Source organism: Schistosoma haematobium, chromosome 5 (assembly GCF_000699445.3).
Source record: "Schistosoma haematobium chromosome 5, whole genome shotgun sequence".
In the NCBI taxonomy this organism is placed as follows: Eukaryota; Metazoa; Platyhelminthes; class Trematoda; order Strigeidida; family Schistosomatidae; genus Schistosoma; species Schistosoma haematobium.
Window position 1 is genome coordinate 6,303,087 of NC_067200.1, and position 17,131 is coordinate 6,320,217.

The 17,131-nt window shown below is 31.5% G+C and overlaps 1 protein-coding gene across 2 annotated transcripts in view; it reads right to left on the reverse strand.

Moving 5' to 3' along the window:
- PRSS30_1 (Serine protease 30) overlaps positions 1–16,016 on the reverse strand; it is a gene marked incomplete at its 3' end in the record, with an annotated part of 57,243 nt that extends 41,227 nt beyond the window's left edge. For both annotated transcript variants that reach the window (XM_051217376.1, XM_012939328.3), the window contains exon 1: positions 15,577–16,016. Coding sequence is in view for 1 of the 2 variants with exons in the window: in XM_012939328.3 (XP_012794782.1) it covers positions 15,577–15,657 (81 nt within the window). The remainder of the gene's footprint in view (positions 1–15,576) is intronic.
- Positions 16,017–17,131: the final 1,115 nt, after the last annotated feature.

A 17,131-nucleotide genomic window follows, 5' to 3' on the forward strand; every position in this document is an offset into this window, starting at 1 on the left:
CAATTGTCTGAACAAGATACTCAATGTCCGTTGGCCGAATACGGTCAGCAACAGCCTGCTGTAAGAGAGAACAAACCAGCTTCCAGCTGAAGAGGAAATTAAGAAAAGACAATGGAAGTGGATAGGATACACATTGAGGAAATCATCAAACTGCATCACGTGAAAAGTGTTAACTTAGAATCCTGAAGGGAACACACTGCGTTGTGACTTAGAAACATTTCTGAAATGGATGAATAGCAACCGTAAAGAACTTGAAAGTATTGCCCAGGACAGAGTTGGATGGGAAATGCTGTTGGCAGCCTATGCTCTTCCATAACGGATAGCAGGCGTAAGTAACTTAGTAAGCAAATGTATTAAGACAAATTAAAGTTGTATCTCTCAGCTTTCAATACGATTAATTTATATGGTTAATAATAACAATTTTGAATGAACCTTGGATCCTATACATCGTACAATTGATTGTCAACAAGAAAATATACGTTTACTGTCCTTAAACAACAGTCTATTTGAATACTGGTGAATTCCTTGAAGTAAGATAATTTTTCTGACAGGATGATCTATTTGTACAGTTAATGGAATATACATAAATGTGTTATTGGTGTATAAAAACTCCGATTATTATAACCAGAATAAGAAAACAAACGAGTTGAGAGTCTAGCCTACTGACAAAAAAACTATTGAACAAATATTAATCGTTGAGATCATGAGTCAATTAAAGCTAGATCATCATGGAAAACCTAGAAGCACTGGATGACCGTTTTGTCCTATTGTAGGACACCTTAGCAACAAATTATTAAACAAATTATTTAAAATATGAAATGTAAAATCTTCAAAAAAAAACACCCATTCTTGTTTCTAAAGTAAATAACCGAAACCAGTAGGTCCTGAGTTCAAATCTCGAGGGGTTCGGGATCGTGGATGCGCACTACTGAGGAATCCCATACTAGGACGAAACGGCCGTCCAGTGCTCACAACAGGTTTTCCATGATGGTCTAGCTTCAATTGACACATGATTTCAATCTGTGAAATTTCTAAAAATTTCCACAAAACCCATTCTGAAAATAACCGAATACTTGTTTTTCTGATGTGAAAAAAAGTTCGCTACATTTTATTGGAAAATAAATTATTCATTTTCAGAATACTTCTCTATCTCACTATCTCCCTCCCTCTCTCTCTCGCTCTCACTCTCTCTCTCCCGAAAAACAACAAAAAGAAACTAATTCAAAGTTCACATTTTGTCTGAATTCTGCATACTAATCATTTTTTCTTATTGTCCTCATTTTTATAAAAGAAAACAATCTCTATGCCTATCTATCTATCTATTCAAATAAACATCAGAAAATGGTAATCACTGTAATAAAACATTAAATAATACAGACAAATTATTCGAATGTAGTACTAATTATTTGTATTTGTTTTGTTTCCATTACCCTCTCTCTCTCTCTCTCTCCCCCAATTAACCTTGATTATTGGACTACGAAGAATGTTTATGATATTTAGTTCAAGGTCACTCGATACATGGCAACAAATTGTCTAGTACAAAGTTTTCTTTAAAAAGAAAAAAAAATTACAGATCGTTTCCATAAACATTATCAAGAACAAACAAGAAAATATAGAAGGAAGATAGTTGTGATAACAGTCTTTGAATGATGATTAAATGTAATGTTTATTACGGTTGGTAACACTTCACTGTAGATTGTATTGGATTTTACTCATTAGTTAACATACATTTGAATTAAACTATTGGTAAAACAAAGACTAGTTTCCATTCTAAACAAAGATCAATAGTGGCTAGCAATGAAATGCAAGACGTGTGTTTCGTCTTATTTGGGACTTGTCAGTTGGATATGCCAGTATTCTATAGTTGATATTCGAGTTCCAGAATGAGCATCCATTTTGAGATGCACGTACATCCAGCTGACGAATATCAAATAAAACGAAATACATGTCCTGCGTTCCACTGCTAGTCACTATTCATCTTTACTTATAATACTTATGAATTAAGGCAATATCGAGGCAATACGCAGAGGATGCATTTTATACCAATAACAGACTGATCAATTGTAGTCCTAACACATCAACGGGAAGATTCAAGTAAACCATACCAATTCAATCTAAACTAGTTTACCTATTGAAACAATAAAATTATTTTATATCTTAATTGTTTCAATTATATTCAATGTAATTTATAAGATTTAATATTGAATAGATTATTCCTTAGATCATATCTATCATTATAATTTATAGAATAAGTCATGCAATGGTATACTATTTATTACAGTATATTCCCTTAAGAAAAACAATAAAAGACAACTCAATGGAGAAGAAGAAGAAGAAGAAGCGAAAAGAGAGAAAAACCATATTTTAACGTTTGGTTTTTATTCCATTTATGCAATGTAAACTAGGGAAATGATCTTAGTTAGATAATTATTGAAAAGCAGGAAGTATTGAACAAATACTTCGTTCTAGTATGCAACTCCTTGACAGTGTTTGTCCACTACCTTGTATCTGGGAAATGAACCCAATATCTTTGATCTCACGTGTAAACGCTTAATTTCTAAACCATTGATCTAGCATGTAATGGTGTACATTACTAATTACAATCAATTCACCATGTTGTGAAACCAACTTTCATTGACTAAGGTGAATAACTGTCTTGCATATAATATAGATTTATTGAAGCTCCAAATCATTAAGGATACATTTGACAATACTTGAAAAATCTTAGAACATGATAAACATACTTAATTGTTCGTGCAAATTGTTGAGTCTTCTCATACAAGTATGAAATGGTCGTCCAGTGTTTCCAAGTTTTCAATGGTTATCTAAGTTACAGGGTCTTGTGATTCTAATATAATTGAAAAATCTCCATAACCTTATACTGATAATAAATTTCTTTTTCTATTCTAGAAATAGACTCTATTGTTTCATAATGAATATATAGGATTGCTTTACTTCAGTTATTCCCTCTATGTTATTTAAAATTTATTCATACACATTATTAATACTATCTGACCTACACTTTGTTTTTCTGTATATCTCTTATAATGTTCCGTAAGTTTTAAATTAGAGGATCGGAAACATTGGACAGATGGTTTATCTTAGTTCGAGTCACTTCAATAGATTGTAATCACACCACTGCAGTTGATCAGTTTCATATTGGCATATGTCCGTCCTATATGGACTGACTCGATATAGTCTTAAGTCAAAAGCACTATAAATAGAGATGGATGGTGACTGGCAATGGAATCCAGAACACGCGTTTCGTCCTATTTTGGACTCGTCAGATGAAAATACCAGCACCCCAGAGATGATGTTCACCCCATTGCACAAGCTAGCTACCATCTGGACTCCATATCTATGTAAATAACGTGATGGCGTTTAAAGCAAACGGTACTGGGTTTAAGTCCTGGCATGAACATCAATTGAGGAATACAGATTTCAACTACATCAAAACGTGTGTCCTATTTTCCACTACTAGCTACCATCCATCTCAGTTAATAATAATTTGGTTATAATTAGAGAAGGGTTTTTGTGGATATTATAGTAATTTTATATTTTAACTCATCAGTCAACTGAAGCTAGACCACCATGGAAAACCTGAATACACTGGACGGCCGTTTTGTCCTAGTATTGGACACATCCATTCGGTTCACAGAACTCATACTCTGGACCTATCGGTCACGCGCGCGAACATTTAACCTCTAGACTACTGAAGTGGCACTCAACATTGTTATTACCTAACCTCAACCAACCCACGTGAATGAGCACTGCTGAGGAGTCTCTTACTAGGACGAAACGGCCATCTGTCTCGTGCTTCCAGGTTTTCCATAGTGATCTAGCTTCAATTGACTCATAAATTCAACTACTAAATAATTTAGTTGTTTAAATAAAACATCTTTGGGTAATACCTTTTATTTCCTAATTTAAGTAGTATTTTCACAGTAATTGGGTATCTAATGTTTACAAAGTTATTGAAAAGAAATTATATATAAAAATATTAGTGACTGTATTTGATTATCTTTAATATATCCCCTGGCAATTTGGTCTGAGTATCTTTTTTTTCAAAGATTTCATTTTACTACTTACAAAAACGCCTTAAATAGGTTATCAACTACTGAAATACTTATAAATATTATTCTAATTTAAGGATAATTTCCTTTTGTTGTTAAGGCGTTTTTAGTCATTTTTTTAGGATGATACTGAACATCCCTTTGGCATTCTTTCATAAGAATAATAACTGATCTAGTTTTATCAATAAATGAAATATGCGAGCAAAATACCAATAACTCAATTGGCATCATCCTCTTGAAACATCGACTTCTATGGTTTGGATATATTTGATGAATATCGTTCAAGTGAATTACACATCATATATTATTTTCGGATGTTGAGACTATTTGGAAAAGGTGATGAGATGGTCAGTGCATAATATATTGTCATGGTATGAAAGAAAACTGTGTGCAGGATAAGAATCTATTGATCCTTTACAACTCACTGGTTAGAGTCATAGAAATGATTCAACAAAGTGAAATTAAAACATTAACACACATGGCTGAGAATGGAATCTATGCATGATCCTCCTGTAAATATCTTTTACTTTCTTAATAAAATTGATAGTAACAATTTACAATCACCTTATATTCTTTGTTTCCTTACAATCTCACTTATATTGTGTGTGTGTGTGTGTCGTACATGGATTTTGGTGCCCCTCTCCCACTCTTGTACCAATATTTATGTGTTTACATCAATAGAATACACAAATATACTACTTATTTATAGAGTAATATCAATTAAGCTGATAGAATTCATGTTCGTTTCTTTAGTGTTAGCTCCAATTCTATTGATTACATATACAATAACAACAGCAGAGGAAATAGAACAGTGATATCAGGAACGTTACTTTTTTTTATCAACCAGCATTCATTTAACTAATGATGCATAAACAAAATATTAATATAAGTAAGAATCATTAATAATGAATTGGTTCTATTCTGTTAAAAAAACTATTCATTAAAGCTTAAAAGATACGAGATACTTTACCATAGTAGGTGTTACACAATTTATCATGGATCTAATTAATTATCTAAAGAATTGAAGGAAAAAAAGGAACTAGGCATAAAGTTTAGTAATTGTGTGATAGATAATATTTCTCACATGATGTTTTGTACAACAATTCAATAATGATATTATTCTATTTGATGGAGTTTTGTTCTCTGAGTTGGATGGTTTGGTTGTGAAGCTTTCATTGTTCTTCTGAATGACATCATCAGCACAAACTTCACATAGAAGTGAAGTGTTCGGATTTCTGTATATGTGTTTCACAGCTTTTCCTGTACCAAATCATCCAGCTCAAAGAACAAAACTCCCACAAAATCATCTACCTGAGCTACAAATCTTCTCCACCATCTCATGAGACTACTCTATCCTGATCAGTTTAATGAATGGTAACTTTGGAGATCTATTTATAGACTACTATGCTATATATATTATTGAATCATAGGTAAGTAATTAGACGATACATATTCATATTCCTTTTATATATATTGATCGTTTAAGGAATTGATGACAATTGTTAAATTTTATAGTTTTAAATTATGAATTGATCTAAGCAAAACTATTTGAAATCTGTTTTGTTATTGTGTAGTGAATGAGAACATAAATGAGAACAATCGAATGTATGTCAAGAAAGAATTACAGAACATCTTGGTAAAATCTGAGACATTTGCAAAATGTCAATGAATTAACACAGATTTCATTGTTCCTTCATTGTCACAGCAATCATACACTGTTCTCATTCATTTTTCTTCGATCTTCTTAACCTTCTACTGCTAAGTATTTCACTTTCGATTGATGACACATACTACTTATATCTACTGACATCAGTAGCACACAACACAGTGGGATAGTACTCCTCAGTAGTGTACACCAACTAGCCCAACATAGCAAATCAAACCTAGAATCATTGATGTAAACAAGCGAACTTTCAAACTTTATACTTTTGTTTTCACTTCCTTGCTTAATACACAATCATGAATTAAATAATTGTTAGATAAAGAGTTTTATTGTACTCCAACCATTTAATTGTATATTACACAACTTCTATGATTGTAACTCACTTATTTCAATGTACAGCGTATCGACCTGTTATATCCTGATAGCAATATTGAATGGTAACTGTTGGGATCTATTTATGAATTAACACTATACGTATATTTTTGTCGTACGATTGTTAAGTAACTAAGCTATTCATATTCGTGTTCCTCTTATCAAAAGCCTTATTTTAACCCATAGACTATTATTCTACGATTTATCGTTGTTGAGTTCTGGTCAGTCTATTAATTACAGTCTACCACAACTACAGCCAATATTGGTAAGAACTTGCACAAATGTGTTTTTTTCCTATTTTATTGTACGATGTGGTCTGTTTGGCTTGTATATAAACCCAGTATGTTCGAAATGCAAGATTCATATTGTGGATGCTGAGATTGGTGTTGTGGACTTAGCAGACAGGGCTAGTCCGGAAGAAGAACCGATAAGTAATGCAGACTGCTCGTACGGTTTTCAAGCGTCATTGGTTCGGTCAATAAGCCACAATTCTCCAATTGGTGGTATCATTATGCCATAAATTGATAGGGGCAATAGGCCATAATTTATAACAAGGAAGAAAGGCAAATGACCGAAATGATTAATGATTAATCTTATTGTGTTCTTACAAGTAGTTTAACACAATAGTCCTGGTGCTATCTCAAAGCCGTTTTTAACTTAGCCGCTAAAATGTCCTCAGTGAGTGTTTATAAAGCAAGAAGTATTTGAGTGAATAATTGTTTGTTTTTCCTGATCATTTCATTATTAAGTGGCCTATACTTATCAATTTATAAACTATAATAGTACCTAATTTCCAATACAATAAATTAAACGATATTATATACCATAAGAGTTGAGATCATGAGACGATTGAAACTAGACCACCATGAAAAATCTGGAATTACTGGACGATTTTTTCGTCTAATGGTGGGACCCCTCAGCATCGCACATTTATGATATTATATCTAGTAGTATCTATCACTATAGGGTCTAATAATGAAGATATTTACAAAACATTCATTGATAATGCTTCTTCAAACTTACTTATAACATTGTCTTAGTCCGTTTCTACAGTGTTTAAATTATATTTAGGATAGGAGAAATATAAAATGAATTATGAATTCTCTAACAACCACATATATAAATGAGCACATAGCATGAAATGGATTTTAACACGATTAGTGAATAAATATGACTGAGATTATAGCCTTTAAACCCTTTTAAACTTTTTTTAAAATGCACATGATCCACTTACAATCCACTTTATACATCTTTCAAACATTCACTTTATTTCAATAGAGTCGTTAATTTCATTACTGAACCAACGGAACAATTCACTACATTTTATCTATGTGTAGAAACGATTAAATACATCTTATACATGCTTAGCTTTTTATTAGCAAGTTTGTTTTCTACGAGATTGGGTTACTGACCCCATGTCCAACCCTCTTTCTTTATCCGGTCTTGAAACAGGCGGAAATCACTAAACTGCATCACGAGGCAAGCGCTAACTTGGTATCCTGAAGGCAAACGGAAAACATAAAGAGCAAAGAGTACGCTGGATCGTTATTTGGAAGCAGATATGTAAAGAATGAATAACAACTAAAAATAACTGGAAAAGATCGTTCAGGACAGAGTTCCATAGAGAATGCTAGTGGATGGCCTGTGCTCTTTCATGAGAATTAACAAGAGTAAATAAGTAAACACGTATATAATCTCTTCATGACACACACACATACCCACAAAAAACTATGGTACATGTCCAATAATTAGAACGTACTGTTTACCTATTTGTTTTCCAGTATGATTTAATCAAATTAATCCATTGTCAACAGTCAATTATGAAATATAACAAAGACATACATAATACACAATACTCTTAGTATACAGAGGCTTCATAGAAACAATTTCCTTTGTCTTGGAAACAGTGAGAATATCATCTATATACTTTACAATTAAAATTATGTTGATTATAATTAATGATAATTTTGTTACCTAGATGATACTACAATGAATAATTCAAAGATGGTATGTGTTACAATGTCAGTAACTATGAGAAAGTAAACAATAGGGAAACAATAAAGTTTTGTGTTTTTCTAGTTACCTATTATTATGAATGATAATTAATCATCAATCGGAATTTTACATCATGTCTCCTTGTATGTCAATCTTAGTTGTATACAATGTTTATTAAATAGGAAATAGATTAATGAAATGTATATGTTCTACCCCGGGTTGGCTTGTCTAAATATCTGGGCTACCTGTTCTTGTCATTAAGATATTTTAACAAGTTATCTGTTTCCATATTTATTTTAACAGATCATGATTGTCAATTAATTGTATAATGATTGAGATCTTGAACTAATTGATGTTAGACCATCCTTGAAAACCTGGAAGCACTGGACAACCGTTTCGTCCCATTGTGGGACTCCTTAGCAATTTCTTGTATAACCTATCCAGGTGCGTTTATGAAATGTTTATAACCTTTCGCTATACAAGTTAAGAAACAACACAATCATAGACATCCTTGTGGCTGACAATATGCACTGAAAAGGATGAACACGATTCAAATGTCGATTCCTGAACTACTAACATCTAACTGGAGACCATCCAATATTTATCGTAAGGATTGATCAAGAAATAAGGAACGGGAACTCGCTGAAATACTTTTTGCTGAGAATTTTATATAGCTGTGAATAAAGCTTATGATAATATAATAGTTTTTTTTGAAAATGAAATGAATTATACATAGTAGTGGAACTCAAGACATGTGTTTCTTCCTGGTTGAGACTCATCAGCTGAGGATGAACATGTATCTTATTATTAAAATTCGAAAAGAGATTTAGATACAGTACGTTTTTCTTTAATGACTGAATCCTTTATCAATTACTGTACGGCTGAGTCTAGACAGTCTGTAGATTGTTTCACAGTTATAATAATAATATCATTATTATTAGTAAGGCTTTAAATTACCCCAAACCTAAATAATGAGGATCAAGATTTTGATTATTCTTTGTTGGGTTTACCTTAATAAAGACATTTCGTCATAGATGGATGGTAGCTTTCAATGGAATTGACGCTGAATTCGTTGATGCTATTTACACTTAATGAATTACATATATACATATATATAACAGCGTTATAAGGAAGGACACTTAATTTTCTACTTGATCGTTCATAGTAAACCTCATCCACTACATTCAACTCACTTAAATATTTGGAAAAGATTACAAATAAATAACCACATATACTGAGTAAATTATTTACATTTGGATTGTGTAACAGTTTAATTTCAGGAGATTCGTAAACTGTTTTCATAAATTAAATTAATTGAGTTTAGATATTAACACCGCTGGGTATATGCTAATTGGTCTAATAATTAATCATTCATATATGAGACCGAAGGCCCTGTGTTTGATTTTCTTTATAGTAGGGTTTGTGGGCAAGAATTACTGAAGAGGCCCATACTGAAATGAAACATTATCCATTACTTTCAAGCCTTCATTACCAATTTAACTAACGTTAGTTCATGATTACATTAAACTACTATTACTGTTACAATTGATTGATCACTGGGTGGTGATCAATGTCATGCTTGTCTAGTCCTTATTAGTGCAGATCGAATGCTATCGATCATGTTGCAATGTGGCCACCAGTCTAGGTGACTCGACACTGCGGGCACTATGTATTGAGATTTAGATGGTGGTTGGAGGTAGTCAACAGGAAACCCTGGACCCGGGTTTCGTGCTACTTGGCACTCATCATCAAGGTGTACCTGTAATCTATTATACTATCTATTATACTATTACTATTCAATTTCATCTATTCAACTATAACAATATCATATTTTGTTCAATTATATCAAATAGATCATTCTAATTTCAGATGTTTGAAGAAAAACCGGTAAATTTAGTTTTAAGTTTAATCATTATTGCTGTATATTAATGAAACATTTCACAGTAAATTATACATAACAACTATTTAGTGCTATATATATATATATATATATATATATATATATATATATATATATATATATATATATATGAAACTTTTCATGTTCACCTGCTGTTGTGAAGCAAGGTACATTGGCCGTAACCAGCGCTCGCTTTTAATTTGGATACGAGAACATGTCTCACTGCGGTTCTACATTGGTGAGAGGAAAGCAGTTAGAAGTTTCATACTTCAACAACTAGTAGACTGTGATCATTCTACCGATCCACAGTTTGATTTTAAGGTTGTATATACGATTCATTCAAATTTACCTAGATTTCTTTGTATCCAACTCTTAAAAAGTAGTCGAATCTCTTGCTATCCATGAGCTTAAGTATGTCCTATCGTTACCGCTACATTGACCTTAATTATTATTATTATTACTGTATTTCCCTCTTTACTTATTTCTCATATTCTCATAATTTTATTCATAATTGCTCATGATATCACTTTACTTGTCATTTACACCTCTATGACTTTTAATGACCATTAATTAATGCAACAAAACATTTTAATCACCTTCCTACACTCACATTATAATTCGTTACTAACTTATTACGTCTATTATTATTATTAATATTCGTATTACGTAATCTTGTATTATAATCTTTCTACAAGAACTTTTGTCTACGTTTGATTAAATAGTTTCACAGTATTTGGGCGCTGAGTTGATGTGAGATATAAATGAGGAAGAATATTATATTTCAACGGTTAAGTTCATGAGTCAGTTGAAGTTAGACCACCATGAAAAACCTGGAAGCACTGGACGGCCGTTTCGTCCTATTGTGGGGCTTCTCAGCAGTGCGCATCCATGACTTTGCCCCCTGCGAGATTCGAACCCAGAACCTACTGGTTTCGCGCGCGAGCACTTAACCACTAGACCACTGAGCCGGCATCCAGGCTTCCAGGTTTTCCATGGTGGTCTAGCTTCAACTGACTCATGATCTCAACCATTGAAATTACTACAATGTCCACAAAAAAACCCATCTGATATTAATATTATATTTGTAAAGTCTCAACGAATGAATTTGAAGTGAATCCAACTTTTCACCTGTCAATCTCGTTAAAACTTTTTCAAAGGCATTTAATCAAGTATCAAAATTGTCGAATATAATTGGGTACATGTTTGTTTGGTTCATTGTTTACTAAATAGGTTATCCGATCAACGTTAACATCATGAGTTGATCAATGTTAAACCATCCGTTCATGATCTCAATTAAAAATGAACAACTTTCACAATCCTCTACTAATAATCAACATGTGTTCACTATTTACTAACTGAGAGATGAAATTCTCGGAGTTCTAGTAACAAGCTCTGTCTAGTAGAGTTAACCGTGCTGAGTGTGAGGAAGTTACTTACCAGAGACAATGGATCGTTTAATGCTGTCTTAGTGGTCTAGAAATTCAAATGAAACCGAAGGTCCTTGGTTCGAGTCCTGCATGCGGGGTTGTAGGGCGGTGTTGTTGAGCCGTCCTATAGTAAGTCAAAAAGGTCATTCAGTACTTTCGTGCTTTTAATGATCGTCTAATACTGATTGTTTCGTGATCTTAATAAAATCTCGACACTCTTTACAACCCAATACATACAACCTAAGTTTTATTGAAAATATCTATAAAATAGCGCTTTTTAATAACAAGCAATTCAATTTATGGTTTCAGTTAGTTGTAATAGTTATGTTAACATTTACTTATCTTTAAACAAAATTAGTCAAAATATTCTCCAAGCTGAATAAATAAAACAATTTAAACATGCTTAGTGATAATTATAGTAATAACAATAATACTAATAGTTCTTTTCTGTATTAAATCTTGAGTACACTACAGAATTCTTAGAATAATGTAAAAAGTATAAGTAAAACACGTTTTGATTAAATCTAACACATTATTTTCTAATATCGGAAGGGTTTTTGTGGATATTATAGTAATTTCAATAGTTGAGGTTATGAGTCAATTGAGGCTAGACCACCATGGAAAACCTGGAAGCACTAGGTAGCCGTTTCGTCCTATTATGGGACTCCTCAGTAGTGCGCATCCACGAGTTTCGAACCTGGGGCCTATCGGTTTTGCGCGCAAACTCTTAATCTTCAGACCACTGAGCTGTCCCGCATCCAATGGTGTTAATGTCTAACTTCAATTAATCTACGAAAGTGAGCAACATATCCACTATAATCTTTAATGAGTTACTATCTTTCAACAGACCCGGTTGAACATAACTTTTCACTTTTTCATACAATCAAATGTTCTGATAAAATGTAGATTTTAAAATATGACCAGTTATATTTAATCTATAGCCTGGATCAAATTTTTATCAGTTTAAGTTACCCTACATTATCAGTTGAACATGATCGATATCAAAGAATTTTGAATAATTGTAGTGTACTACTGATATGGACAGATATTAGTAGTATGTACTATCAATTGAAAGTAAACTCCCTGACAACAGAAGTTTAAGAAAATCGAACAGAAAAGAATGACAGCAGAGAATTATTGCTATGGAAACGAAAGAACAATGAAGTATCAGACAATTGATGAACAGTTTGTAAATAAAGTTTTACTGTATGTTTCTCAAATTCTCTAATTTTGTTCAAATACCTTTGGTTGCACCCACTGGTATTCTCGTTTACTACAGTATGAATGATTTTAAAGTAAATACAAATGAATCAATATTGATATCAAAGAAAATGCGAACTGAATGCAACTACTTAATGTTGAATAAATCATTCATAACGATTGAAAGCAAAGGATGACTTATTATTTTTTACCTATTTAATATTGACTATCAATTGTTCATTAGTCAGCGGACAAGTGATTCATACTTATCTGATTTTCGGGTTAGATATTCCTTAGTAATTCTGTGTTCTCTGAGTTTGGATAGTTTACTCCTGATGTTTCACGTTTCACGGCCTTGATCATTACTATCTACTTCAATGTATATGCTGAAAATGTTGTCAAATAGGATAACGAGACCTTCCCTTGTGAAGCATATTATTTCTAGTGAGAAACTGTGACCAGTGAAGTTGAACAAGATCTGTTGTGAGATTCTAACTCACTGAACACAATCATGGACGGTGACGCAATTACGTGGATTGGTTGAAGTTAGACATTAATACCGTTGGATGCCAGTTCACTGGTCTAGACGTTAAATGTTCGGGTGCGTGACCGATAAGTCTTGGGTTTGTTTTCGCAAGCTGGATCGTGGATGCGCACTGCTGAGTAGTCCCGGCAAGATCATAATTTATGGACAAACCAATCACGTTTAAGGTAACAGGTCTTGGATTTTGGCGCGAAATTCACTTATCCACTTGAATAAATAAAGTTTTGGCATTATAGTTAATGTCAGTTCGTGATGAGAACCAAACATTTAATTCCTAATCATCAACTGTAAATCATAATTATAATTCTTCACACAAATTTATAACCCTCATTTAGTTCTGGTCATTAGGTGATTACTTTCAAGGTCAGTCTAGCGTCCCTCACAGGTTATCCATAAATAGACGTCTAATACTTCCAGGTTTCCAACGAATTCAACTATTAAATGATTAATTCGCTTATCATAATCAATCCATTTGATTTTAATCTATTTCTATTTTCAATAAATTAAACCATCATTAGTAATAAATATTCCTGTGGATAATATTAATATTATGATTACTTCATTAGGTAAATAGTTACTAGAAGAAGAATAAAAACAAGAAGTAAAGAAAAGAAAAAAATCAATAATTTCTTTTCAAAACTAATATCATTTGTTTTCAATGTATAAATCCAATCAAATATACTACTTATTATTATATTAATATTATTATTATTATAGTACAGAATACTAAGTCATAGTTTTAATTGATTAAAGCTGAATCACTTGGCTATACACAGTATATAAAAGGTATATACATCCAGGGGACAATTATTCATGAATAACGAATGAGCATTGAATCACATCAATGTTAATATCGTTATTAAATTGGTTATTATAGTTTCCTATTTATTATTATTATTATTATTAATATAACTCGAATTGTACATTGAACAACATTATCCTGAGCAAATTACTTGATATTTTTCAATATTCAATGTTTATGTTTGGAGAAAAAAAAATAAAGGTGATATAATAATGAATCTGGCAAAGCCATATATTTAAACCAGAAAAAAAAATAGAACAGAAATCTTTTCATGTATTTTTAAGATACTTTTTTTTCTGATGATTTTTTTTATTTGGCATAACATTGACAACAACAATGACAAGTATGGTTGTGTTGCCATGGTAACAGATGATTTATTTTAAAAGGATAGAGATAATATTAGTTTAAGTATTTGTTTAATCATTTGAAAAATGTTTTCTTGTTAAATACTTTTTTACTCGTTTGTTTTTCATGAAATAATCAAGTTAGTGATTGACGTTGTTCGTTATAGGGAACCGTATTTTAAATTAAATGAGAAAGCCATAAAGTAATTTTTTTGATATATAAAAATAATTATTCTTTTCAGTATCGACAATAAAATTGGTGTTTCACTTTTGTCTGAAGCTCGTCAGTAGGAGTAGTAGTAGTAGTAGTGAATGAGAACATTAAAGGGGACAAGCGAATGTATTTCAATACACAGTTATATAACCTGTTAGTGAAATCTAAGTAACATACAGTAAAGACTTCATTCGCAAAATGTCCATCAATTGTCTTAGACTGGATTGTTCCTTCATTTCTACATTAATAACTTCTGCTACTAAGCATTTCACTTTTGACTGATTATACATACTACTGATAACTGTTAATTTCAGTAGTATATACAACAATTATACTGTTAAGGTCAAAGACTTTATCTATCATGTTTGTTGTTATTAGATACATGTTTTTTTGTGTAAAATCAGGAAGGTTTATGCCAAACAACACTAATGATAGTAACATTATTTTGATAAAATATAAAAGACTTTAACTCATAAAACGAAATTTCTAATGTATAATCATTTATAGTCGGATCAAATTTGTATGGTGTAGTCATTCGTTAGTTAAATTCTTCAGTTTGATTTTTGATTGAGATCATGAATCAACCGGTTTTAGTCCATAATTGAAAATCTGGAAGGACTGTACGGTCGTCTAGCCTTAATATGAGACTCGTCAACCGTGAGCATCTATGATCCTGAAAGCCGTATTCGAACGCAAGATCTTCAATCTTGCGTGTGAATACTTAACCTCCAGACCACTGATTTGGCCAGTATTCAACAGTGTCAATATTTAAGTTCAATTAATCCAGTTTGAGTTTAAAAACATAGAAACTGTACATTTTATCGGTTACAAAAATACATTCATCACAAATTATATATCTATGCCCTTTACTTAACCGCTGAAATATCTCGAATATAGACAAGTTACTCAACACACACACAGAGTAATAGGGTGTACTTTACAATGTGATTGCATAAAAAAACGAAACAAAACAAACTAAATTACAAAAGAATGATTATATCAATAAAATACTTGTAAAGAACAAAAGAAAAAAGTAACTTACTGTACTGCACAATCCAATTTCAATCAATAAATTTAATAACCAAATACTAATGAATTGTAGCTTTTGTTTATTTATGCACATATTACACCTTTTTTTGTCTAATATATACGTATGTATTTATATGTGTGTCCAAGTGTAATGTAAGTGTGGTGTCGTGCGTGTATCTATCTATAGATATGTGATTACTTGTATCAATTACAATTATGAATTGGAATTTCTTTAACACTCTAATGTTCTAATATAATCGGTTTTATGGATGGAAACAACAAAAACGCAATTTGTTGATGATGTAACCGTTTTTTTCTTTGTTAAAAACGTTTCTGACAAAGAAAAAAAAGTCAGAATAATTTCTTTTAGTGTATTGAATTGAAATGAAGTCAATTGTATAAATGGATTACAGTACTTAGAATAATAATAAGTGTATGAATAATTTTTTCCCAAAAAAATGCAAACGATTTTAAATTACCTTTCATGATGTCATCAATTTCTATTGGTTATTTCAGAAATAACCAATCAGCGATAAGGAAGTATAAATTTATAAAAAATATGTAATATATTAAAGAATTATAAGAGTTAAGTATTTGGAGGGGAAAAAATATGATTCGTGTATTGTTTTGAAAGTATATTTGTTGTAATAATTATAATAATATGGATCAGTCACTGAAAACATTCTTAGTCGAAATGTAATGTGTACTACTAATGTTGTCAAATATAAGTAGTATGTATCATCAATGGAAAGTAAAATGCCTGAAAGGTAGAAGATTGAGAAAATTGAAGAAAAGAATACAAATACAAAGAATGATTAGTATGGAAACGAAAGAACAATGAATTCTGAGACAATTTGGTAGTTATTTTGAAAACGAATTATTTATTATATGGTTCTTACATTTTATTAAGAGATTTTGTAATTTTGTATTGAAATACTACCCGGTTGTTCATACGAATGTTTTCGTTCACGATAGAACGACTAGAATATCATGTTTAGAAATGAAAGTTATATTGGAAAGAGATTCTAATGACGTTAAATAGTATTTGTAATCATCTTTGACTTCAGATATAAAATTTTTTATGTCATCACAAATGTAATGTGAATAGGATGTGATGTAATGGAATCAAACTAACTAGGTATACTGTAAACATAAAATATGGGTAACAAGAAAATTTTTAATAACTAATATTCAATAACAACAATAATCAAAAATGTTTTGATTGAGATTATGAATTGGTTGATGTTAAACACCCATTGAAATCCCATAAGCACTGGAAAGCCGTTTCGTCCTATTGGGACAACTCAGTGATGTGCATCCAAGATCCCACTCACGGGATTCAAACTGATAATAATCAAACACTTAAAACATGTCTTCATAATTTCACAAGTACAGAGAAATATAACCATACGTATCAGGTATCTTTAAAGAAGAAGTGATCAACAATGGAGACTATAAATAATAGTAATAACCTTGTTTATCGGATAAAATGTTACAATTTTCTCTAGATTCTTGAGAATTTCTGAGCGAAGTAATTCATATGATGAGTAGATTCGAATTGAATAAAA